Below are 24,952 nucleotides of genomic sequence, written 5' to 3' on the forward strand. Positions count from 1 at the left end.
TTTTTTTCTTTTTCCTTACCCACTCGCCTGTGCAGAGACCACTTTGGCATGCTTGCCTTCAGCCCTTTTGGCCTTTGGAGTCTTCAAGGTCAGACACAGAGACTGGGGCAGTGTCAAAATGTTGAAAGAGGGACTTGTGGTGGAGGGGGCCGGGGGTCTATGTCACTGTTGTATCACCACAAGGGAAAGGAAGCAGTTTTGCTGCTTCTCTGGGAGGAGAAGGAGGGGGAGCATTGATGAGCTGGAGGCGGCAGCCTGCCAAGGCCGGCGGACCATGCTAAGGTTCTAACCTTGCCCGCTCCGCGCAGTAGACATTCTTACCCAGAGGCAGGCACAAAGCCCCAAGAGTAGGAGCTCCCCTTCACTGCCCTCTCTCTGCAAAAGGACAGCACACCCTTGGGAGAGGGGGAGGAGAGAGACAGCACAAATCCACTGCTGGAAATTACTATTCAGCAGAGAAGCTTGGGCTGTGAATCACTGCGGGCTCCCTGATAAGCCGCTGCCTCCAGCCCTGCACAGCTGTGTGTGGAGAGATAACAGCCTCAGATGCCTCTCAGCCCAAGTCCAAATCTGGAGGGGGCGGGGGTGTTGCTGTGTGCTGGGGAGCTGTGCAGCGTACAGCTCAGAATCTTCAGAGCAGATGCTACCCCATGGAACTCAGCACTTCTGGAAAGGAGATGGGAGAGAATAAATGTGTAAGTCACTTTGCCTGTAGAACCTTGAAATAAATCCTACTGGTGAGGATGTGGGTTTCTGCAGCTGATGGAGGGGCGCCTTGAGGGAAGCCTCTTCTCTCTTCCCAACATCTCTGCTTATGTTTTGGATCAGTGACTCTTGTCATCCCGACACCTTTCACCTCCCACCCCACCTTCCTGACTTAATTATTTATTTTTAGGGGAGGTCTTGCCATGTAGTGCAGGCTGGACAAGAACTGATCCTCCTGCCCCAGCCTCCCAAATGCTGGGATTACAGGTGTGTAATTTGTCCAGCTCTATTTCTTGTTCTTGAGGAATCCCTAGGGAGAGCCAGGGGATCTAGATGTGTTTGTTGGCCTGATGTGGAGTAAGTAAGATGCATGGAAGGACTGAAGACTCACCCAGGGATATAACTCAGCAGGGAGAACATTTGCCCAGCATGTATAAACTCTGGTTTTTGACTCCCAGCACCAAGTAAACTTGTCATGGTGGTGCATCCCTGTACTACCTAAATCTAGAGGCAGAAACAGGAATACAAGAAATTAAAGATCGGGCTGGAGAGATGGCGGTTAAGAGCACTGACTGCTCTTCCGAAGGTCCTGAGTTCAAATCCCAGCAACCATATGGTGGCTCACAACCATCTGCAATGGGCTCTGATGCCCTCTTCTGGTGTGTCTGAAGATAGCTACAGTGTACTTACATATAAATAAAATAAATCTAAAAAAAAAAAAAAAAAAAAAAAAAAGATCATCCTTGGCTACACATGGAGAAGTGTACAAAGTGTCACCACTGGCCAGCCTGGACAAAGTGTCTTAGGAAACAGTAAACTATCCAGACAACTGAGGTACCCTGGACTACTGGGCTTCTGAAACTAAAGGGAAAGATAAGATTTAGAAGTCATGCTGGGCAGTGGTGGCGCACACCTTTGATCCCAGCACTAGGGAGGCAGAGGCAGGTGGATTTCTGAGTTCGAGGCCAGCCTGGTCTACAGAGTGAGTTCCAGGACAGCCAGGGCTACACAGAAAAACCCTGTCTTGAAAAAAAAAATTTAGAAGTCATGAACGCTAGAGACTTGTCTAGATGACTGCCCTGATTCTAGGACTATGCAAGCAGAGCCTGCTTTGGTATCTCAGGAAGGCAAGGCTATGGAGGCTCCTTTGATGGGCCAGGCAAGTCTCCTTCCAGCCTAGAAATATGTCCTAGGGTGAGGAAAAAGGATATGCCTCCCGTAGCTTCAAAGCTAACCTTCTCCCTTGAGAGACAACAAGCCACACATGGCTTTCTTTACTGTATCCCCACCCAAGCCAGCAGGTTTGATGCCCAGGCTTTTCATGGGTGCGTTAACTTACAGTAGACTCACATCCATGAGGACGCCATCTCTGCCTTACTGATCCTCTGGCCCTGCTGTCCCTTGAGCAGTTTCTAACGGAAGGGCACATGTCCCTCCTGTATCTTCTCCCTCCCCATCTCAGAGACTGAAGTGGGAACTTGAGGAAGTCCTAACTGAAGGAGAGGGCGTGGATGGAACACCCTCAGAGGAGGGAGTCTCTTGTGAGTCTCCATCTTTTCGGTATTGGCCTGTTTTGTAAACTTGCCCTAGTGGGTGGGAAGAAGCACTACTCACCCCACACAGGGTACCAGCAACGACCAGAGATGACTGCGCCCAAGCCTACCGTGGAGAACCAACGAGTTTATTGGTTTAACTTACAGAGCATGATTGAGGGGTTACTTAGAGGAGTGTGGGTGACCCTAAGCCGACGACACACCACTAAAAAGTTTCACCCCGGCCGGGCGTGGTGGCGCACGCCTTTAATCCCAGCACTTGGGAGGCAGAGGCAGGCGGATTTCTGAGTTCGAGGCCAGCCTGGTCTACAAAGTGAGCTCCAGGACAGCCAGAGCTATAAAGAGAAACCCTGTCTCGAAAAACCAAAAAAAAAAAAAAGTTTCACCCCAGCATGGATGATAGCTTCCCCGTAGCTGCACACGTGGCACCGCCCCCCCCCCCCTGTTAACCTACAGTCTATATACTCTAGCACCTGCTGAGACCACGAGACCACACGCAGCAACTGCATACCTGGAAGGGAAGTGCAAGGTGTCTCAAGTGAGGGACTGTCAACAAACCTAATCTGACATCACTAATATGTAGCCGCTTCTGATGATGCTTGCAGTTATCCTTAGAGATGGTGTCCCCACAGCCTGGTGCTTGCCTCTATCCCTATGACACTCAGGTCACAAAACCAAAATCCACTGAGAACATAAACGTACGTGTGCATTGTCAGATGGGTTGTGGGTTCTGATCAGGCTTTTATCCACTCAACTCAGTTTCATTGTTGTGTTAATTTCCAGTCTAGGCACAGGGTGGGGGTAGAAGTTAGAATCACAGAATAACTCAATATTGCTTCAGAACCCACCCCCAGCCCCCTCCAGACAACAGTCTATTGTAGAGAAAGAGAAGTAACGTACATATGACCTGACTCGTGTACGCATGCCTCTAATGACAGCTCCCAGGAGACAGAAGCAGAAGTTTGGAGAGTTCAGGGATAGCCAAGCTACAAAGCATGAAGCCAGCCTGAGCTATGTGGTAGGACTCTGCCTCATGGCATCTGCTTCTGTCCCTCATTCCTAGAATTACCACTACCAAAGAGATTATTCTTGGGGCCTTCTGAGCTGATTATTAAGCAGAAAACCATCTGATTTAACCAAATTTGAAAACAGGATTAATGAGCCCCCATTTTATTTTATTTTATTCTATTTTTATTAAATACAGTGTTGGGTTTTTCTAAACTTGTATAACTGAATGCCAAAGGCAGTGTTAGAAATATCCCTTTCGGGGTCTAGAAAGATGGCTCAGCGGTTTAGAGCACTGACTGTTTTTCCAGAGGTCCTGAGTTCAATTCCCAGCAACCACATGGTGGCTCACAACTGTAATAGGATCTGGTGCCCTCTTCTGGTGTGTCTGGAGACAGCTACAGTACATTCATATACAAAAATAAATAAATAAATCTAAAAGAAAAAAGAACCAGGCGTGGTGGAAAACACCTGTAATCCCAGCACTTGGGAGGCAAAGGCAGGTGGATTTCTGAGTTCAAGGCCAGCCTGGTCTGCAGAGTGAGTTCCAGGACAGCCAGGGCTACACAGAGAAACCCTACCTTGAAAAACCAAAAAAACTAAAACTAAAACAAAACCAAGAAATATCAGGGCCAGGTAGTGGTGACTCACACCTGTAACCCAGCACTTGGGAGGCAGAAGCAGGCAGATCTCTGTGAGTTGGAGATCAGCCTAGTTCACAGAATGAGTTCTAGGACAGCCAGTGCTACACAGAAAAACCTTGGTTTAAAAAACAAAACAAACAAACAAACGAAAATGGGTTGAAAAGAGCAATTGGGGTGGCTGGCGAGATGGCTCAGTGGTTAAGAGCGCCGACTGCTCTTCCAAAGGTTGAGAGTTCAAATCCCAGCAACCACATGGTGGCTCACAACCATCCATAACGAAATCTGATGCCCTATTCTGGAGTGTCTGAAGACAGCTACAGTGTACTTACATATAATAAATAAATAAATTTAAAAAAAAAAAGAAAAGAAAAGAGCAATTGGAGCTTGAAAGCTACAGGGAGAGAAGAGCTGAGATGGTCGTGGGATGGAGATAAGGAAGATCTTAATGCTATTAGGGCTAAGCATCACTGCCATTCCAGGCAGCAAAAAAAAAAAAAAAAAGGCCTTCTGAGCATTCATCCTAGCTGGGCCAGTTCTGCCAGGTCCTGGTCTGCTTTTCTGATATTCCAAGAGTGACATCTTTTAAGGATCAAATGGGGGTTGGGGGGTAGGTTGCATAAGCCTCAGGAGCTGCCATACATTGGCCATGAATCTGCAAAAGTATATTCTTTATCTAGGGAAGATGATATGCCAGACACATACTTTCAACCTCTGCCCTCGGTTTTCCTAACCTCATTATTTGGCCCAGTTTTTGTCATTATTCTAATCAAAGAGGGACAATCTAATCCCCTTTATTTAACCTAGATATTAGAATACATACAGGTATCAGATGGTTAATTGAAGGAAGTGGGGGCAGAAGGCAGAGTAGGAAAGGTGGGTCATCATGATAAATAAGTTAGTAGAGGTGTGTGGTTAGGCTTGTATCCTTTAAAAGACATGGTTTTTGTTATTTATTTGTTTGTTTGTTTATTTAATGTGCATGTATGCAGGTCTGGTGTCCACAGAGGGCAGAAGAGGGTGTTGGATTCCCTGGAACTAGGATTCTAGATCACTGTGAACCACAATGTAGGTGCTGGCAATTGAACCCAGGTCCTCCAGCAAGAGCAGCAAATTCTCTTAAGCAGTGAGCCATCTCTCTAATGAAAGACATGTTAAATGGCTAACCCATGATATCTGTTACTATGAGCTAATCTGGAAATTCATTATTTTATGTTAAGGGTCTTTGGATGGCTCTTTGACATCCCTTGCTGTCAACCCTCACTACCTGAGTTTGATTCCTGATGTCTACATGGTGGGAGGAGAAACTGCCCTCCTTCAAATTAGTAAATGTAAGATATGTTCTTAAAGATGTAAAGTAAGGAAGTGTGCTAGAGCTGCAACTGGTGGTAGAGGTCTGGAGTCCCTGAAACTCCTGAGGCGGGGCATCACAAAGTTAAGGTTAGCCTGTGCCAGAATGAGTTCAAGGCCAGCCAAGACAACTTAGTGAGAACTGCTCAGAGGTAAGAGGTAGAACACTAACCTGTCTGGGCTTAGTGTCAAGTATAGAAAGACGGAAAGGAAAGAAAGAGAGAAAGAGAGAAAGAGAGAAAGAGAGAAAGAAAGGAAGAAAGGAAGAAAGGAAGAAAGGAAGAAAGGAAGAAAGAAAGAAAGAAAGAAAGAAAGAAAGAAAGAAAGAAAGAAAGAAGCCGGGTGTGGTGGCGCACGCCTTTAATCCCAGCACTCGGGAGGCAGAGGCAGGCGGATTTCTGAGTTCGAGGCCAGCCTGGTCTACAGAGTGAGTTCCAGGACAGCCAGGACTACACAGAGAAACCCTGTCTCGAAAAACCAAAAAAAGAAAAAAAAGATAGAGATAGAGATAGAGATAGAGATAGAGATAGAGAGAGAGAGAGAGAGAGGAAGGAAGGAAGGAAGGAAGGAAGGAAGGAAGGAAGGAAGGAAGAAAGAAAGAAAGAAAGAAAGAAAGAAAGAAAGAAAGAAAGAAAGAAAGAAGAAAGAAAGAAGAGAGAGAGAGAGAGAGAAAGAAGATAGAATTGACTTAGAGATAGTGCTCCATCGTAGAGGTCTTGCCCAGACTGTACAAGATGTTGTCAGGTCTTGTGGTGGTTTGGAAGAGAATGGCCTCTATAGGCTCATATATTTGAATGCTTTGTCTCCAGTTAGTGGAACTATTTGGTAGGATTAGGTGTGACCTTGTTGGAGGAGGTGTGTCACTGGGAATGGGCTTTGAGTTTTTAAAAGCCCATTTCTTTTCTGAGTTTCTCTCTCTGGCCTGAGATTGTGGATCAAATGAACGTTTTCAGCTAGTGCTGGAGTGCCATGCCTGCCTGCCATGCCTGCCTGCTTGCTTGCCTGCCTGCCTGCTTGCCTGCCTGCCTGCCATGCCATGCCTGCCTGTGGCCATGCTCTCAGCCACATAAACTCACACTGAAACTGTAAGAAAATCCCAATTAAATGCTTAGTTTTATAAGTTGCCTTAGCCACCCGGTCTCTTCACAGCAGTAGAAAAGTTATGGAGAGAGATCCTATCTACAGCACAACAGTAAGTTAATTAATTAATTTTTTTTTTAAAGTCATACTAAAGTAGGGCAAGCTCTTCATCTAAAATGGGATCCTGGGGCTGGAGAAATAGCTCAGCAGTTAAGAGTGTGCTCTGCTCTTGCCAAGGACCCAAGTTCAGCTCACAACTGCCTCTAACTCCAGCTCTAGAGGGATCCAATCCCTCTGACATCCAAGGGCACACTCATGTGCACAAACACTTACTCAGACGTGCACAAACACCTACTCAGACGTGCACAAACACCTACTCAGACGTGCACAAACACCTACTCAGACGTGCATAATTAAAAATAATAAAATCTTTAAGCTGCAGTCTTGAAAGAGGATATACAAACATACACAGAGGGAAGAAAAAAGATAATCTAGCCATGGGGGCAGAGATTACAGTGAGTTATATTTATCAACAAGTCAAGGAGTTCAGAAGACCACCAGCAAAGAACAGAAGCTGAGAAAGACCAGGGCAAGATTCTCCCCTAAAGGATCAGAGTACACAGCACATGCTGCTTTCAGCCTAACTGCAGACCAGGCTGGCCCCAAACTGGAAGAGATCCCCCTGCCTCTGCTTCCCTAGTGCTGGGATCAAAGGCATTTTCCATTATGCTCAGCTTCTTTGAGTTTGAACTGTAGGGGATTTTGTTGCTGAAGCTGTAGGCAATGGACACAGTAAGTTTTCTCACGACCTCTAGTGAAAGCTATGATGAAAGAACAAGGAGTATTTGTCAAGGTATCTGCTATCAAAATGCCCATCCCTACACGGAGGGTTTATTTTCTGGGTTGTGTTAGCAGGTATTTCTGGAGTGTCAATCAGAGAGGCTTTAGAAAAATTTAGCCTGTGATTTGAAGCAAGTTACTTCTTCTCTGGGCTTCAGCCTTCTTAGCTGCAAAATAAATCCCAGATCATTGAAGGAAGAAAGCAGGTGATAACACTAGGCTATCTTGGCTCTTTTAAAAGTTTGCCTGAGCCGGGCGTGGTGGCGCACGCCTTTAATCCCAGCACTCGGGAGGCAGAGGCAGGCGGATTTCTGAGTTCGAGGCCAGCCTGGTCTACAAAGTGAGTGCCAGGACAGCCAGGGCTATACAGAGAAACCCTGTCTCGAAAAACCTAAAAAAAAAAAAAAGTTTGCCTGAGGACTTGGCAAGATGGCTCATTGGGGGATGGTGTTAGCATCCAAGCCTAATGACCTCGCCCTGGACCCTGATGGTGGGAAGAGAACTGATTACCTCCTTCTGTGCTCTGACCTCCATTCACTCCACAGCACGCACATGCCCACCCCAATACAAAGCAAATGGAATTTTTAAAAATTGAGGGGGCTGGAGAGGTGGCTCAGAGGTTAAGAGCACTGACTGCTTTTCCAGAGGTCCTGAGCTCAATTCCCAGCAACCACATGGTGGCTCACAACCATCTGTAATGGGATCTGATGCCCTCTTCTGGTATGTCTGAAGACAGCTACAGTGTACTCATAAAAATAAAATAAAAAATAAATCTTTTTTTAAAAAATGAAACATGTCTTGCTATATAGCCATAGCTCTCCTGTAACTCAATATATAGAGCAGGCTGTCCTTGAATTCACAGATTTCCACCTGTCTCTGGCTCCCAAGTGCTGGGATTAAAGGCATAATCCACCATTCTTATCTTAATTTTAAAATAAGTATCAGGGGCTGGAGAAATGGCTCAGTGCTTAAGAGCACCAATTGCTTTTCCAAATCTCAGCAACCACATGGTGGCTCACAACCATCCATAACGAAATCTGATGCCCTCTTCTGGAGTGTCTGAAGACAGCTACGGTGTACTTACATATAATAAATAAATATTTAAAAAAAAAAAAGCCAGGCGTGGTGGCACACGCCTTTAATCCCAGCACTTGGGAGGCAGAGGCAGGCGGATTTCTGAGTTCGAGGCCAGCCTGGTCTACAAAGTGAGTTCCAGGACAGCCAGGGCTACACAGAGAAACCCTGTCTCGAAAAACCCAAAAATAAATAAATAAATAAATAAACAAATATAAAAATAAAATAATAAGTATCAGATAAGAAGTATCATATGAGGCGTTGTTTAAAAATACAAGTAGCCTTGGTTGAATCCAAACCACTGGGATTTAGTTCTCTCAGGAGTAGGGATAAGGTGTAGTTTAGTGGCAAAGTACTCACTTAGATGTGAGGTCCTGAAGTTTGGTTCCCACTATTGAAAAAACAACAACAACAAAACTAAGTCTACTCAGAAAGACCTGGGACTATGCATGTTAACAAAACCTCAGTTGATTATTCTCTGAATAATAGAGTTGTGTTTACATTGGCAAGAGAGATAGCATTAAATCACCTTTCAACCAAACTCAGCAGTTCACATTTGAAATATAAACATTTAAAACATTTATTGTGTGGGTAGGAGAATGTGAGTTCAGGTCCCCTAGGGGGCCAGGGGCATCAGATCCCCAGGAGCTGGAATTATATATAGTTTTGTGAGCTGCCTGGCCTGGGTGCTGGGAACTGAGCCCAGGTCTTCTATAAGAGTAGTGCATGCCCTTAAACATGTCTTCAGCCCTGAGTTTTTCTTTTAAACATTAAAAAAACATATATTTGAGTATGTATGTATGTGCACCTGTATTCAGGTGCCTACAGAGACCAGAAGATAGCATCTGAGGCCCTGAAGCTGAAGCTGCAGGTGGTTGTAAACCATGCGATGTGGGTGCACAGAGCCAAACTCAGCGTCTCTGCAAGAGCAGCCAGCTCTCTTCTCTGCAGAACTGTGTCTTTTCAAATCCTAATAACATTGTTCTCTAGCTTAAAACAAGTTTTCTTTTTTCTTTTCTTTTTCTTTCTTTCTTTTTTTTTTTTTTTTTTTCCCCAGACAGGGTTTCCTGGCTGTCCTGGAACTCACTCTGTAGACCAGGCTGGCCTTGAACTCAGAAATCCGCCTGCCTCTGCCTCCCAAGTGCTGGGATTAAAGGCCTGCGCCACCACCGCCCGGCTAAAACAAGTTTTCTTGTCAGGGATGGGACAGACCTGTCTGTATACCTCCAATTTCACCACTAAAGTGACTATAAAGCAGGAGGATTGGGAGTTCAAAGCCAGTCTAGGCAACAGAGCAATACCCTGTTTTTAAAAGCAAATGAAATGGGGCCAGCAAGATGGTTCATCGGGTAAAGGCACTTGCCACCATACTGACAACCAGAATTCAATCCTTGCAGTTCACATAGTGGATGGAGTGAGAAAGCCACCTCCTCCAAGTTGCCTCTCATCTCCCCACTCTTGCCATGGTACACACATGCCCAAATACACATGTTCACACACGTGCACGCACACGCGCGTGCGCACACACACACACACGTTTTTAAAACCCCACAATCTATAAGGATAATTTTTTTAAATCCCTTTTCTTCACTTCTAGCTCTTTTTGTTCGTTTTTTCAGTCTGGTGGTGGTGGTTGGTGGTAGGTTTGGTGGTTTTATTTTGTTTGCTGTTCTGGGATTGGACCTAGGGCCTCATATCTGCTAAGCAGCCTTTTCATGGAAGACACCACCTGCCCTCACAATTTGATACACATTTCCGGAGAAAAATTCATTGTTGCAGAACAGCTCTGAGCTGCCCTCTACAGGTCATTTTGGGAGAGACGGGCTCTGAGCTCAAGGAGAGGGAAGAAAAACCTTGTGCGTTTGCGGATGTGTGTGTGTGTGTGTGTGTGTGTGTGTGTGTGTGTGTGTGTCCGCGCGCGCGCGCGCGCGCGCACTAAAGAACCTCAAAGCTAAGTGCTCCAAGTCCTGTGTCTGAGTGGAAGCTGAGGGAGTAGAATTGGTTCAGACAGCACATCACTACAGAGACCCGGCTTTCATGTAAACGTGCCTCTATATACTTTATGGATAGTGCAACCTTCACACTAGAGCAGCTGTCTTGGTAAGCAGTCTCTCAGAAAGTTAAACGCTTGCTGCACGGCTCATACAATGTTTTAGATGTATGTTCAGAAGAACTGAAAACGTGTCCCCCCACACACAAAAAATGTGTACATGACTGCTTCCAAATGTGCTGGTGGACCATCCAGAATAATGTTAAGTGACAGCGGTAATATATTCTTGTCTTGCCTCTGGCTTTCAAGCTAAAAGCTCTCAGGATCTGTAACCATGAAAATTATGCTGACAGACAGAATTGAAATAGATCAGAGAATATTAAAGCGTAAGCGTGAATATTCAGAACACTCTATTCATAAGAGCTCCACAATGGAAATAGCCAGCTGACCATCAGAGGAGGGAAGTTTTGGGCCAGCAAGACAACTCAGTGGAAAAGGTAATTGCTTCCCGGTCTAATGATCTGGGTTTGATCCTACCCCCAGCCCCTCCACCTAGCCCCACCCTCACCCCCTCATCTACCCACTCTCCACGAATGGAAGAAGAGGGCTGACTGAAAGTTGTCCTATGGCCTCCATGCATGCTATGACACCCCTCCCCTTTATAAATAAATGTAATTAAATTTTTTTCAGCTGGTAAGGTGATATAATACCAAGGGGAGGAATTAGTACAGATTGATTTTATGTTATGGGCTAAATAGTGTTCCTCCAAAATTCCTATGTAGAAATCCTACTTAGTACCATAGTATGTGGCAGCATCTATAGATAGGACTTTAAAGAGGTAGAGGTAGTTAAGACTGGGTGTAGTGATACATGTCTTCAATCCCAGCCCTTAGAGAGACTGAGAAGAACTGAAGTTGGAGATCTCCCTGGGTGATACAGGGAGACCCCGGATCAAAGGGAGAGAAAAAATAAGACCAAAAAAAAAAAAAGCCAAAGACCACATTATATGAATTCCTTTATGTGAAATATCCACAGAAGGCAAGCCTTTTGCTATATGTGGTAGCACAGGCCTGGAATCCCACCTTACTTGGGAAGGTGAGAGGCAGGTGAAAAGTCTGACAGGGCTACAGAGTAAGTTCAAGGCCAGCTTGGACAACGTAGTGAGACCCTGTCTCAGTAAAAATAAGTGTACAGAGCTGGAGGTACAGCTTAGAGTCGACATGCTTGCCTAGTATATGAGAGACCCAGTTTCAATCCCCAAGACTCAGGGAGGGATAAAAGGAAACATAAGAGCAATCAAAGGGCCGGAGAGATGACTTAGCTGATCTTGAAATGGACCAGAGTTCTGTTCCCAGTGCCCACCTGGTGGCTCACAACCATCTGCTTGCCCAGTCCTGGGGATCTGATGCCTTCTTTTGACATGTTGGATGTGCGTGTGGTACATATGTATAAGACTGACAAAACACTCCTACACATCAAATCGTTTCTTGTTTTGTTTGGGTTTGGAATAGTTTTTCAAGACAGGTTTTCTCTGTGTAGCCACAGTGTCCGGGAACTCTCTCAGACTCAGAGATCTGCCTGCCTCTGCCTCCCAAGTGCTAGGATTAAAGGCCTGCACTGTCCACCCTCAAGCCCAGAAAAATAAAAAACTCTATAAAACTTAGTAGCAGAAAGGAAGTCAGAAGTTCCTTCAATGGGTGGGGGTGGGGATAACCATTCTTGGACTGATATTTCTGGGGTGATGAAAGTTCTAGAACTAGAAAGTTGTGATGATTACACCCATGGCTATAATAAACATCAACTGAGTCTGTATCTTTAAAAGGGCAAGTGTTGCAGTTTGTGAGTTAAATCATTCTAAACAAGCCCCTGAGCTACATCCCTGGCCTTTTAAAAAAATATTATTAGATATTTTCTTCATTTACATTTCAAATGCTATCCCCAAAGTCCCCTATACCCTCCCCCTACCCTGCTCCCCAACCCACCCACTCCCTCTTCCTGGCCCTGGCATTCCCCTGTACTGGGGCATATGATCTTTGCAAGACCAAGGGCCTCTCCTCCCATTGATGGCCGACAAGACCATCTTCTGCTACATATGCAACTAGAGACATAGCTCTGGGGGTATTGGTTAGTTCATATTGTTGTTCCACGTATAGGGTTGCAGACACCTTTAGCTCCTTGGGTACTTTCTCTAGCTCTTCCATTGGGGGCCCTGTGATCCATCCAATAGCTGACTGTGAGCATCCACTCCTGTGTTTGCCAGGCACTGACATAGCCTGGCCCTTTTGTAAAAAACAAACAAGCAACAACAAACCAACAAACTCACTTTCTTCCTTAAATTGATTCTGTCACATATTTTGTTGTATCAATTTAAAAAGTAACTAAGGGCTGGTGAGCCAGCTCCTTTAATCCCAGCATTCAGGAGGCAGAAGCAGACAGGCCTCTGTAAGTTCAAGGCCTGGCAGGGCTACCATGAAACCTTAGTGTTCTATTGCTGTGAAGAGACCACAGCAACTCTTATAAAAGTAAGCATTTAACTGGGGCTGGCTTACAGTTTTAGAGATCAGTGTCCATTATCATCCAGGCAGAAAGCACGGCAGGATGGTACTGGAGAAGTAACTGAGAGTTCTACATTTGAAGGTAGCAGGAAGAGAGAGACTCTGAACCTTGCATGGGCTTTTGAAACCCCAAAGCCCACCTCCAATGACATACTTCTTCCAACAAGGCCACACCTTCTAATCCCTCTCAAATAGCGCCACTCCCTGATGACCAAGCATTCAAATATAAGAGACCATGGGAGCCATCCTTATTCAATAACTACCACACCTTGTATCAAAAAATAAAATTAAGGTAACTAGCATATGTCCCATACTTGGCGCAGAGAAGTCAAGAATTAGGAAAGCCAATTCATGGATTCATACTCGTTCAATCAAGGTACATTTTTTCTTTTTTTTTTTTCTTTTCTCGTTTACTTATTCATCCATGCCTTCATTTCATTTGTAAAGTTTATTTATATGTATGTGTGTGAGTATATAGCACAACACAATGTGGGTACCTGTGGTGTCCAGAAGAGGGTATCAGATTCCCTTGGAGCTGGAGTTACAAGACAGTTGGGAGTCACCTGATGTGAAGTAAACTTGAGTCCTCTGATAGCGCAGAAAGTTAATAAACTATTAACTACTGAGCCACAGAAAGCACTTTATCCACTAAACCGTCTATCTTCCTAGACCCTAAACAACGTAATTTTTGAGTCGGTTTCCTAATGGGTAAAATTAAATAATTGGGCTTTAGGGGGTGGGGGGAGGATCATGTGACCCATGCTGTCCTTGAATCCCCTTTCCCTCTGCCTCCAAAGTGTTGATTATTGTCTTGAGTCACTACTCCCAGTATGATTTTTTTTTTTTTTTTGAGACTCGGGTTGCATAAGAGAGTCTAAAATTCCTAATACTTAGCCTGTAGAGGGCTGGAATTATAGCATATACCAACGCGCGGGGGCAAAGCGGTTATTCTTATTAAAGTTTGCCGTTATTATCGCCACAATTCCAAATTGTGATAGTCTCCTCTGTTGGCGATTCCAAATCCACACTGTCCATTGCTCACCCTGCCTTTTTTCCCACGTAAGAATGTTCACTACGGTTACCCGGGTTATCGGACCAGCTTTGGCGCGGCGCCGGCGTGGTTTGTCCTCGACGGCCGCCGTAGCCGCCGGCGACCGCATGGCGCCCCACCCGCTTCCGTAGGCGCGAGCTCCGCAGTGGGCCGGCCTTATGCTCCGCCCAGCGTGCGTCGCTGCGTGAGTCCGGCCCCCGCGAACTGCTGTACGGCCCGCGAGCTCACACCGGCTTCTCGTCAGCCTCAGCCAGTGCGCTGTGGTCGCCGTCATGCTCGCCGCTGCCCTCCGTCGCTGTACCGCAGCCGCGGCTGCCCGAGGCCTCCTGCACCCCGCCTCGGCTCCCAGCCCCGCCGCCGGTAAGGCCCGCGCCCGCCACAGCCCTCGCTCGCGTGTCCTTGCTGTGACCTGGGCTCCCGCCGCCACTCGAGGGCAGGCTCCCTGGCGGCCTAGCCTTTGCCCTGCGAGCCGGCAGTGGAGCCCGGTGACCGCAGTGCGTCCGCGGCCGTCTGGAGTCGTGTAGGAGACTCCTCCGGGCCTCCCTCCCGCCACTTCCTGATGCCGGACCCGCGGCCGGTCAGGTGTGTGGACCTGCCGGGGTCGCCGAGGACGAGCTCAGCACTTCCTTTCAGTCTCTGGGCCGTGACCGTTCCCTGCGCTGACCCCGCAGCCACCTGACCGGGAGTGGCCCCCGCCGGCCTGCGGCATCTTGGCGAAGGTGACATTGAGCCTCCGGGCGCGCCGCCCGCCTCTGCGTTTCCTAGAACACAATTTGATTCCCCAGTGGGACACAATACCCTTTTAGCCCTGATCAGGCAATTCTCTGCTGGCATTTTGTGTGTCACCTTCATAACTGGGTAACGGCCACGTTTGAGGACTGTTGAGCCACGTTTTAGCCCCGCGTTTCAAATAGATAATTTAAAGTGTGGTTTCTTGCGGCTTGTAAGAGAGCCTGAACATTGATAAATATTAATGGAAAGAATGTTAACGTTTACAAGATTGGGTACCAAATACTGAGGAATACTGGGTGTACAAACACGGGAAAGCTTCGTGGATTCCCCTCCACCCGTTTAAAATTAGAAGCTTCAGTGCTGAATTATGAAGTATTAAGTTTGGTTGCTTGTTTCCCCTTCTGTGTGATCTGGAGATTTTGTGTCCCAGTGCTGAGGGGGAACCAAGGGACCTGTATTGCTAGATAATTGCTCTTGCCACTTGGTGTGTTCTCAGACCCTCTCCACTTAGCACAGTACATCTATCTTACTTTTGGTTTTGTTTGGTTGTGGTATGTGTCAGCTGTGTAGCCTGGCTGTCCTGGAACTCTTTGTAAACCAGGCCAGCGTCGGCCTAAAATAAATAGGAGTATTTTATTTTAGAGACAGGGCCTCTATAGCCTAGACTAGACTAGAACTCAGAATGGTACTAAAAGGGCTATCGAGGAACTTACTGCATTCCTCCTAAGTGCAGGGATTAACCTTGGGAGCCACCACACCCGGCACAGGCGTTATACTTTATTCACAGTAGTTGTGCTTGGATCCTGGTCTGGGATACGTTAGTGTTTTATGAAATTTAGTTCATGTGTGTAGATATAAAAATAACTTAGCCAGGTATGTTGGGACCAACACTCACAGGGAGGTTGAAAAAGATAAAGAAAAAGGTGGATCTCTTTGTGTTCCAGTCTAGCCATGGCTACATAGTGAGACCCTGTCTCACACACAAAGAAGGGCCTCAGACACTCCAAAATTGTTTCCTTGATTACTTGAACCTAAAGAATATTTTTTGGCTTCATTTAGTCTTTTATAAGGCATTGTATTATATTAGCAACAAGAGAGTCGACTGTAGGGAGTTCAGGAGTTTTTGGTGGGAAGAGGTTAGATAGCGTCTTAGATAGTCAAGGGTGGACTCAAAAGTAGCTGTGTAGTCATGATCGTCCTCCTGCATCCACCTCTGGAATGACTAGGATCACGGGTGTGTGCCACCACACTCAGCTTTGGAATGCATTTAGGAAACCTAGGGAGTGCAAGGGCTCATAGGTTAAGAGTACTTGTCATTGCAAAGAACCCAGGTTCGATTCCCAGCACCCTCTTCTGACTTCCTTATGCACCCCATCAGATGTACATACACACATGCAGGCAAAACATACATAAAAAGTAAAATCAAAAAGAGAAACCAAGGAGATGATCATATTTTACAGAAGAAACTGATGCCTACCTTGGGAAACTGACCTTTTTGTTAGTGATGGAGCTATTTTCTCTTTCTCAGTTAAATTTGAGTTATCCTGATGCTTTTTTGTGTCTTATTTGCTAAGGCAACAAATGCTTTTTTTTTTTTTTCATATAGATAAATACCTTGAGATGTTTTTATTTCTGACTTTTGAGTTGGGGTACTGTCTGGAATTGACTGTGTGATTCATGCTAGCCTCAAATTTGTAGTAGCCCTTCTGCTTCTGCCTCCTGAGTCCTGGGATTATAGGTGTAGCACCATACACACTTAGCTGAGATTATACGTGTACACACACACATGGTTTCTCTGTGTACCCCTGGCTGTCCTGGAACTCACTCTGTAGACCAAGCTGGCTTCAAACTCATAGAGATCTGCCTGCCTCTGCCTCCCAAGAACTGGGATTAAAGGCATGGACCACCACCCAACTGAAATATTTTTAAAGGAAATTTTCTGCTTTTTCTTTTATTTCTCTTTTTTTGGGGAGAAGGAGCATTGAACTTTGGGAGTTTCTTATGAAACAGGGAAATTTTCTTCCTTTTTTTTTCTTTTAAGGAGGTTGAGAAAAGGACTATAGTTTATTGTTATTTAAGTTCTTGTCTAGGTTTCTCTCTGAGGCTTTCTATTCACCCCCTGGTGTGCAATTCAGAAACAAAGGCTTTTAGGTGATTCTCCTTTATTCCTAAATACTTCCACAAGGGGGCAGTATTGGTTGTAAATGGTGTCTCTTTTTAGCTGTGTGACCTTGTATACTAATTGATCTTAAGCCTTTCTAAAGTTAAAATAATGTTTTTGGTAGCTCTGAGGTTTACATTTGATAATGCAACTCTTGCCTGGCGCAAAGGCTTAATATGGTTATGCCTTGCTAAATAATAAAATGGAGACTGCTAGGTACCTCTTGCACATTAATCAATTTTGTCACTGGATGTCTTATAGCCTATTCCATACCTAGGCTTTGAAGTCAGGTCCACGTGTCCATTTGGTTCATGGTTGGCAGAAAATTTCCAAACATATTTGGTTTATTGTGATGCGCTTCATTTTTAGGTTGAGACTTGTTATTGGTGTGAGATCGTTTTTGTAATGGACAGTGAAAAAGGCAAGCAGTGTGTGGTGGCACATGTGCCCTCAGTCCCAGTGCTTAAAACGTGGGCAGATTTTTGAGTTCCAGTCTAGCCTGGACTAACAGCACAGCCAAGGGAGATGTGGGGAGCAGGAGGAGGGAGAGGAGGAGGAGGAGGAGGAGGAAGCTGGACATGGTGGCTTACAGCTAGGGCGGCTGAAGAAGCCAGGAAGAAGAGCAGGTTAGTGTGGTGTACAGAGTTGAAACCCTGTTCCAATAAAAGGAAGAGATGTGGGGGGCGGTTGTGGTGGTTTTGGGGTGCATCCTCTGTCAGCAGTTTCTCAACCTTCCTAGTGCTGCAACCCTTTAACACAGTTCCTCATGTTGTGGTGACCCCCACATACAGTTATTTCATTGCTACTTCATAGCTGTATTTTTGCTACTGTTATGAACTGTAATGTATATATCTGTTGTGCAAGATATCTGATACAGGACCAGTGGGGGTCCAGACCCATAGGTTGAGCTACTCTGTGGCTCTCTTAAGCTAGGCTTGTAGGAATAGTTTCCCTAGCCAGTTTGCTCTGGGAATCCTCTGCCTTCTGGGAGCAGAATTACAGTTGGGACGGCATGCACACCTAGCATTTTATGTGGGCCTAGGTAGCCAAACTCTGCTGAGCCATCTTCCCAGCTCCTGATTTCTTTTCTTTTCTTTTCTTTTCTTTTCTTTCATTCATTCATGGGCAGGGTCTCATGAGCTCAGGCTAGCCCTTGAATCTCAGGATGCCCTTAAACTCCTAAGTTAATGTTTTAAATAAAACTCTAGTCAACCCTTGAAATTATAAAATCCTGGCATCCTTACCCTGAGAGCTTGAAAGACCCTGAAGGGTGGAAGATAGGTGTTTGTTTGTTTGTTTGTTTTCTTCTTCTCTTGGTAAAATGCTGAGTTTAAGTAGCATAGCACTTTGTATTGCTTGCTAGTGCTTAACCTTATGTCCTCAATCAAGGTCCGTGTCTGGCCTTAAGCTTTGCGTCCTCAATAACCCTGGTGTCTAACTTGTTAATGCAACTTGTATATGATTTGCTTCTGTCCCTCATTCCTAGAATTCTCAGTGCCAAAAGGGACTATTCTTGGGACCTTTTGGCCTGATTATCAAGCAGAAAACTATCTGTTTTAACCAAATGTGAACACAAAAGATTAATGAGCCCCTTATTTTATTTATTTTTCTAAATTCATAGTGTTGGCTTTTTCTAGGCGAATGCCATATCTTTTTGGGTGGCTGAGTAGGAGGAGCCTGGGCTGGCCTAGTTATATAGCAGAAGATGAATAAATTTCTGAGCTGTTCCTGCTTCTCAAGTGCTGGTTATAGATCTGAGTCATTATGCCCTGGGACTCTGCAGTCTAGGTAAGCATTTAGCCAAGCGAACTACAGCACAGCCCAGAGGGTAGTAGCTGTTTTGAAATATTCACATTTTCACACTTCCTTTTTCCTTCTCTTCCTCCTCTAATGCCTTTAGGTTATATTAAAGCATTGAATAATTGCCAGAAATTTTTAGTGACAGCCAGGCAGAGTAGTGCACTTTCCAGTAATTTGGGAGGTGGAGGCAGGAAAGCTCAGGGTCATCCTGAACATACACAGCAAGTTTCAAGCCATAGGACCCTGTCTCAAAACACTTACATGCATGCATGTGCCGTTATGCAAAGCCATTAGGAAGTGAAGTAGTGGTGTTGGGGGATTATTATCTGTATGATTTCTCTACAAATAAAGTATTAGTTATGTGTGGGAGAAAGAGCTGACATGATACAATTCCAGCTTTTGGAAGGTTGAGGGGTGTAGGGAGGATGGAGCCTCAGGGCACTGGGAGATGCTGTCTTGAGAACAGTAAAACCTATTATCTATGTAAACAAATAAAACATTGTGCCTTATTTGTGGGAGGGGTGACTAAGGACAGGTCATTAACTAATAGAGGAAGTTCTACCCATTACTACCCATATATAATTTAAACTTTGTGGAACATAGGATAGTCTAGTTTTTGCTGTTGTGGAACAGGTGTGTATGTGTACACCCAGTAGGGGTTTTTCTTTTGTTTGTTTGCTTTGGTTTTGTTTGTTATTGTTGTTTTTGAAACTAGGTATTTCTGTGTAGCCTTGGCAGGTCTGGAACCATGGAGTTCCTTGCCTTTGCTTCCTGAGTGCTAGGATTAAAGTGCAACTGGGCTTGACCCTAAGGATTGTTTTACTTGGTTTTTGTTGTTTTGTTTGTTATATTTTCTGAGCTTGGCTCTTACTCTGTAGCCCAGGCTGACCTCAACTTTCAAAGTGTTAGTATTACAAACATGAGTCACTATACCTTGCATTTCCTTATTTTTCCTCCCCTTCATGTAAGTGTGTGTGATTTGGCTTCTAGGAATGGATAATCAAGACACTGTAGGGCATGATCATCTTTCCTTGAATTTGCAGTTGCTGGTTGTGTGTTCTTACAATTGGAAAGCAAAGCTAGCACTCAAATCCACACCTAGGAGTACAAAAGGACTTGACTACCATAAACACTTTTCTAGGTTGCAGGTGAACCTAACAGTTAACCAGAGTTAAAGAACAAGGCAAACAAGGTCCTGGGATCCCAGGCACTGGGGGCTGGGGAAGCAAACAACTTACCTCTAGGAGGAAATGTATATACTTTGATTCTCTTGAGTAAATATTTAGGAGGAAAGTTACTGATTTTATGGTAGCTCTGTATTAACTTGATAAGAAATCACTAAGCAGCCGGGCGGTGGTGGCACACTCCTTTAGTCCCAGCACTTGGGGGGCAGAGGCAGGCGGATTTCTGAGTTGGAGGCCAGCCTGGTCTACAAAGTGAGTTCCAAGACAACCAGGGCTTTACAGAGAAACCCTGTCTTGGGAAAAAAAAAAAAGAAAAAGAAATCACTAAGCAGCCTTTGAAAGTAGTTAACCATTTTATATAGTTAACCATTTTATATTTGCACTTTGGTACTCTGGTCCTTACTCTGGATAACTGCAGTTTGTGAAAATGGCAGCATAGGACTTCTAAGTATCACGAGATAGGGCGTTATTGCCATCTTTGCTTTGTGGTGTATAAAATGTGTTAGTCTTCTGAGATACTGAATATACATGAAATTTTGATTAAGTTTAAATATGAGATACATTTAGGCCTATAGACCTTTTTCCTTGTCAGAGAAGTTCAGACACGTTCATCACATTCATATACGTGTTCCAGTTTGTTTGGACCTAGGGTTGTGGAAAAAATTTATCTCTGAAAATTGGGACTTAGGCTATGATCTTCTGGGACTCATGGCTGGTATTTTGTTCATGGTGTAAATGGTGTTAGTCAAGGGAGAATTCTTTCATTTGATCTTACATTCACTAAAATGCATATTGGTTAAGAGAACTTAATGCTCTTTGGAGTACTACTTGAATTCAGTTCCCAGCATTCAGATCAGAAGACTCAACAAGGCCTCTAACTCCAGCTCTGAGACATCCAGTACCTCTGACTTCCAAGGGTACCTGCATTCATGTGAATATACCCATGCACAAACATTGCACAAACACATAATTAAAACTTACTGTTGAGTGTGGCTGCAGATGTGTGCGTGCCATAATGTGCATATGGCATCAGAGGACAGCTTCATTGGCTCTTACCTTTCTGCCTTTATGTGGGTTCTAGGAATCACTTAGGTCTTTAGATTTATGTGGCAATTGCTTTTATTCACTGAGGAATCTCGCTGGCCTGAGACAGGGTTTTTGCTAAGCAGCCCAGGCTGAGCTCACTTTTCTTGCTTAAATTTCCAGAATGTTGGAATTATAGGAATGTGCCATCACACCTAGATATATAATACTATATGTTTTACTCTGGCTAGTATTTAAGATTTGTTTTCTTTTTGAGGCAGTCTTACTCTACAACCCAGATTGTGCTTAGAATTCACTTACAGAGCCGGGCACACGCCTTTAATCCCAGCACTTGGGAGGCAGAGGCAGGCAGATTTCTGAGTTCAAGGCCAGCCTGGTCTACAAAGTGAGTTCCAGGACAGCGAGGGCTATACAGAGAAAACACTGTCTCAAAAAACAAAACAAAAAAAAAAAAAAGAATTCACTTACAGTGCAGGCTGACCTTGAAATCAGCACAGGCAACACAGCAAAATCTTTCTCAAAAATGAACAAAAAGACAAGTTACTGCACTAGAAAACATGTGTCAAACAGTCTGTACATTTTGCCCCCTTCTGCTGTTTTCTACTCTTCTTTCTGCCAATGACTGCATTAAGGACAGGATAATAGCATTCACAGTTGAGTGGTCTTCCACTATTGACGTCATTGCTCTTTTCCTTTGTAGCTGTCTGTTCCATTCGCTGCTATTCTCATGGGTCACACGAGACAGATGAGGAGTTTGATGCTCGCTGGGTGACATACTTCAACAAGCCAGACATTGATGCCTGGGAATTGCGTAAAGGTAACTGGAACATAGATGTATCATATTTGCATGTGTAAACATGAACTATTCTTGAAAGCAAACACAATGTATGCTTGAAAACATGTTGTGTGAGTTGGTGACTGTCACGGCTTGTAGTTAGAAAAGCCTGCAGCTTCTATAACGTTTCCTATAAAGTGCGAGTTTTAAACTAGACAGCAGGTCTGGAGTATGCTTGTCGGTGATAGAGCTCCTTCCTAGCATGCATAGGTTTTGGGTCTGATCCCCAGGACTGGGAAGAAAGAGGGAACACATGCCCTATTGACATGTGAGCCAGAGAGCTCTGTTGTGAGGAGCTGTTCTCTGCGCTGCTTTAACAGCAGAGTTACTACAACTGTGCCTTTCAGATCATTTAGATGAGCAGTCATTTGAGCAGGAACAAATCGCACTAATGTGAACCAGTCATTAATTGTAAGTGTACTATATAAGTAATCTCGGATCAAGAATCTGTGGCAATGTGGCTGTGCGTATGGTTGGTTCTCTCATGTATTTTTAAATATTTTACAATAATAAAAGCAAGCATCCCAAGTGCTTTTAACTTCTCTGCCAGAATGTAATGGTCCTATCTTGCTGCAGCTGGGGAATTTCTTATTTAAAACCTAAAGATCTTACTGATGTATGAAAAGAACAGCAATTCTGCATTTTCATCAAGACTTCAATTTTCTTGATGTGCCGTTTTGTGCAGACACAAAAGTAATCATGCCCAGTCATTTTCTGGTTGAATGTTTATGTGTCTTTACACTAATGTTTCTCTATAATATCTTCTTAATGTCGTCATTTGGGCCTCATTATCTCTCCTTAGGCATTCTTCTGGTTGTTTTTAGATGATTTTTCAATACCGTTTAAAGAATTCAAAATTCCTGTATTGTATTAACAGTTAAGTAAGTAAGCTAACACTCCAGGACTTTTCCTTTAATCTCAGCACTGTTGCATAATTGTGCTAATTCTTTGTGGTGTGTTCTTACTAGTTTGTTACAGGTAGATTCTCATTTTACAGATAACAGTGGCCTGAACAGATGAGGTCACGTGTCCATGATTCAGTGAGACTAGAGAGAGCTGAGCCATGGACAGTAAGCAGACAGATAACTAAATTTGAGTGTATGAAGAAGGATATCACAGGGTAATGTGAACTTTTTTTTTTTAACTTGACAGGGATGAATACACTTGTTGGCTATGATCTGGTTCCTGAGCCCAAAATCATTGATGCTGCATTGCGAGCATGTAGACGGTTAAATGATTTTGCTAGTGCTGTTCGCATCTTGGAGGTTGTTAAGGTCAGTAAAATAATGATGCTAAGGTTGTTCCAGAATAGGTGGGCCATATCACTTATTGACACTGGTGATATGGCCTAGTACACAATATCCTTTTAAGTGTGGTTGTCCATGATTTATTTTATTTATTTATTATATGTAAGTACACTGTAGCTGTCTTCAGACACTCCAGAAGAGGGCATCAGATCTCCTTATGGATGGTTGTGAGCCACCATGTGGTTGCTGGGATTTGAACTCAGGACCTTCAGAAGAGCAATCAGTGCTCTTACCTGCTGAGCCATCACCAGCCCGCCCCCCCCCCTTTTTTTTTTTAATGTTAGAGAGATGGCTCAATTGCTAAGAGCTGCTGGTGCTCTTAACTGGCTGCTCTTTAAGAGGATCCAGGGTTCCGACAGCTCACAACTGTAACTCCAGTTCCAGGTTATCTGCATCCTCACACAGACATGCATGCAGGCAAAACACCAATGCACATAAAAACAAATAAATATGTATACATAGATAGATAGATATAATTTTTTTTAGGTTTGTAAGGGGAAAGTGACAATACTTTATCTGTACTAAGGTAATTAAGGGTTCTGTGAGCTATCAGTCCACTCAGCACTGGTAGTTAAGTCAGTCCTTTAAATTGGAAGCAAGTTAAGAAACTTCCCTTGTGTTAATTTAATTCTCTGATGCCTGATGGACATGTTTAATTACCTTTTCAAAATTGTCATCACCACCTTGAGCTTCTCGTCCTTGAGTTGTCTCTACTACATTACAGGAGTCCACAGCTGGGTCGTGGTTCTGAGGCCCAACTGAAAGGCCTCCTGAACAGCTGGTGGGCGTCTATCAACTGAGGTCTAGCCCCAGCCCTGCAGTTTCATTTGTTAACAGACTATTCTCATTGCCAACAGGACAAAGCAGGACCTCATAAGGAAATCTACCCCTATGTCATCCAGGAACTTAGACCAACTTTAAATGAATTGGGAATCTCCACTCCAGAGGAGCTGGGCCTTGACAAAGTGTAAACTCCCTTCGGTAAGTAGCAGTTCAAAGAGTGGTGGGCTGATGGCAGCGCTGTCCTGTGGTTTTTTTGTGTGTGTTTGTGCCACAGCAACCTTGTGAAATTCAGAAGACATTTTTTTCTAGTCAGTTTTCTCCTACCACGTGGGTCTGAGGGCTTCATCTCAGGCTGTCTGGTTCTGCAGCAAGTGTCTTTACCTGCTCAGCCATCTTGATCAGCTCTGAAATTACTATCCTGTCTATGTTGTTCTGACTGCTAGGGTTACCTGGCTTTAAACTTTTCTGATTAGGAGAAAAAGGCTAAGTACCAGTGGTGTAAATGATGAAGAGGCTACAAAGTCAAGCCCTTGTAAATTGATGGGGGCAGTATTAAAGCAGGAAGTGCTCCGGGGTGGAGGCTGTTTCCTGGGGCTGTAGTTCCAAAGGTCATTTTAAATAAAATGTCTTCATTTTAGCACTTTACTGGCTAATTGTGTGCTTTTTTTTTCTCTCCCTCTCTGCAGATGGGCTTCCTAAGGACTTAACTGCTGTTGCTACTTGATTGAAACAGTTGCCTGGAAATGTTTTATTTGAACAAATTTTCCTTTGAGTATCAAACCATGTAATAGTAACTTGGACTTTAATAAAGGGAAATGAGTTTGAACTGAAATTAGGTCTTGTGATGTTGTCTTCATTGAGAAGCAGGGGCTGAGCTGGGCATGGGGCATAGTCTTAGTCCCAGCTCATGGGTGGCAGAGAGAGACAGGTGGATCTCTTGAGTTTGAGGTCAGCCAGGGGTACATAGAGGAAGTCAGCAAGGTGATGTGGAGAAAAGTGCTGTGCAGCAGCCAGCTCTTCTGTGCCTGCTCTCGGCAGCTCCTTGTTAGCTTAGACATCAGAGTATTTGTCTCTGCTGTGATTGGTTTGCAGGCATTGTGGTTAAAGACTAGAGAAATAGGTTTACTCCTTCCTTGAAAGTACTAAGGGAACAGCCCTATTTAACTTCAGGAGCTCCATAATCCTAGCAAGCTTCTCACTGCTTCCTGCTTACAGGTCTGTGGGACAGCATGACAGCTGTGTTACTTCAACAGGAAAACAGT

At 44.5% G+C, this 24,952-nt stretch overlaps 2 protein-coding genes across 2 annotated transcripts; one reads left to right on the top strand and one right to left on the bottom strand.

The window, feature by feature from the left end:
• Positions 1–14,118, bottom strand: LOC147002033 (uncharacterized). The gene is made up of 2 exons (XM_085844656.1): positions 13,836–14,118; positions 1–666 (listed from the first exon to the last, which is right to left on the bottom strand). Exons 1-2 carry the CDS (start codon positions 14,116–14,118, stop codon positions 644–646), a joined length of 306 nt encoding a protein of 101 aa, XP_085700782.1. The 3' UTR covers positions 1–643.
• Positions 14,041–24,522, top strand: Cox5a (cytochrome c oxidase subunit 5A). The gene is made up of 5 exons (XM_021171687.3): positions 14,041–14,204; positions 21,466–21,582; positions 22,753–22,874; positions 23,765–23,888; positions 24,377–24,522. Exons 1-4 carry the CDS (start codon positions 14,117–14,119, stop codon positions 23,876–23,878), a joined length of 441 nt encoding a protein of 146 aa, XP_021027346.1. The 5' UTR covers positions 14,041–14,116; the 3' UTR covers positions 23,879–23,888; positions 24,377–24,522.
• The last annotated feature ends 430 nt before the right edge of the window (positions 24,523–24,952 follow it).

Source organism: Mus caroli, unplaced genomic scaffold (genome assembly GCF_978045245.1).
Source record: "Mus caroli unplaced genomic scaffold, Mus_caroli_1 scaffold_11, whole genome shotgun sequence".
NCBI classification, from domain to species: domain Eukaryota; kingdom Metazoa; phylum Chordata; class Mammalia; order Rodentia; family Muridae; genus Mus; species Mus caroli.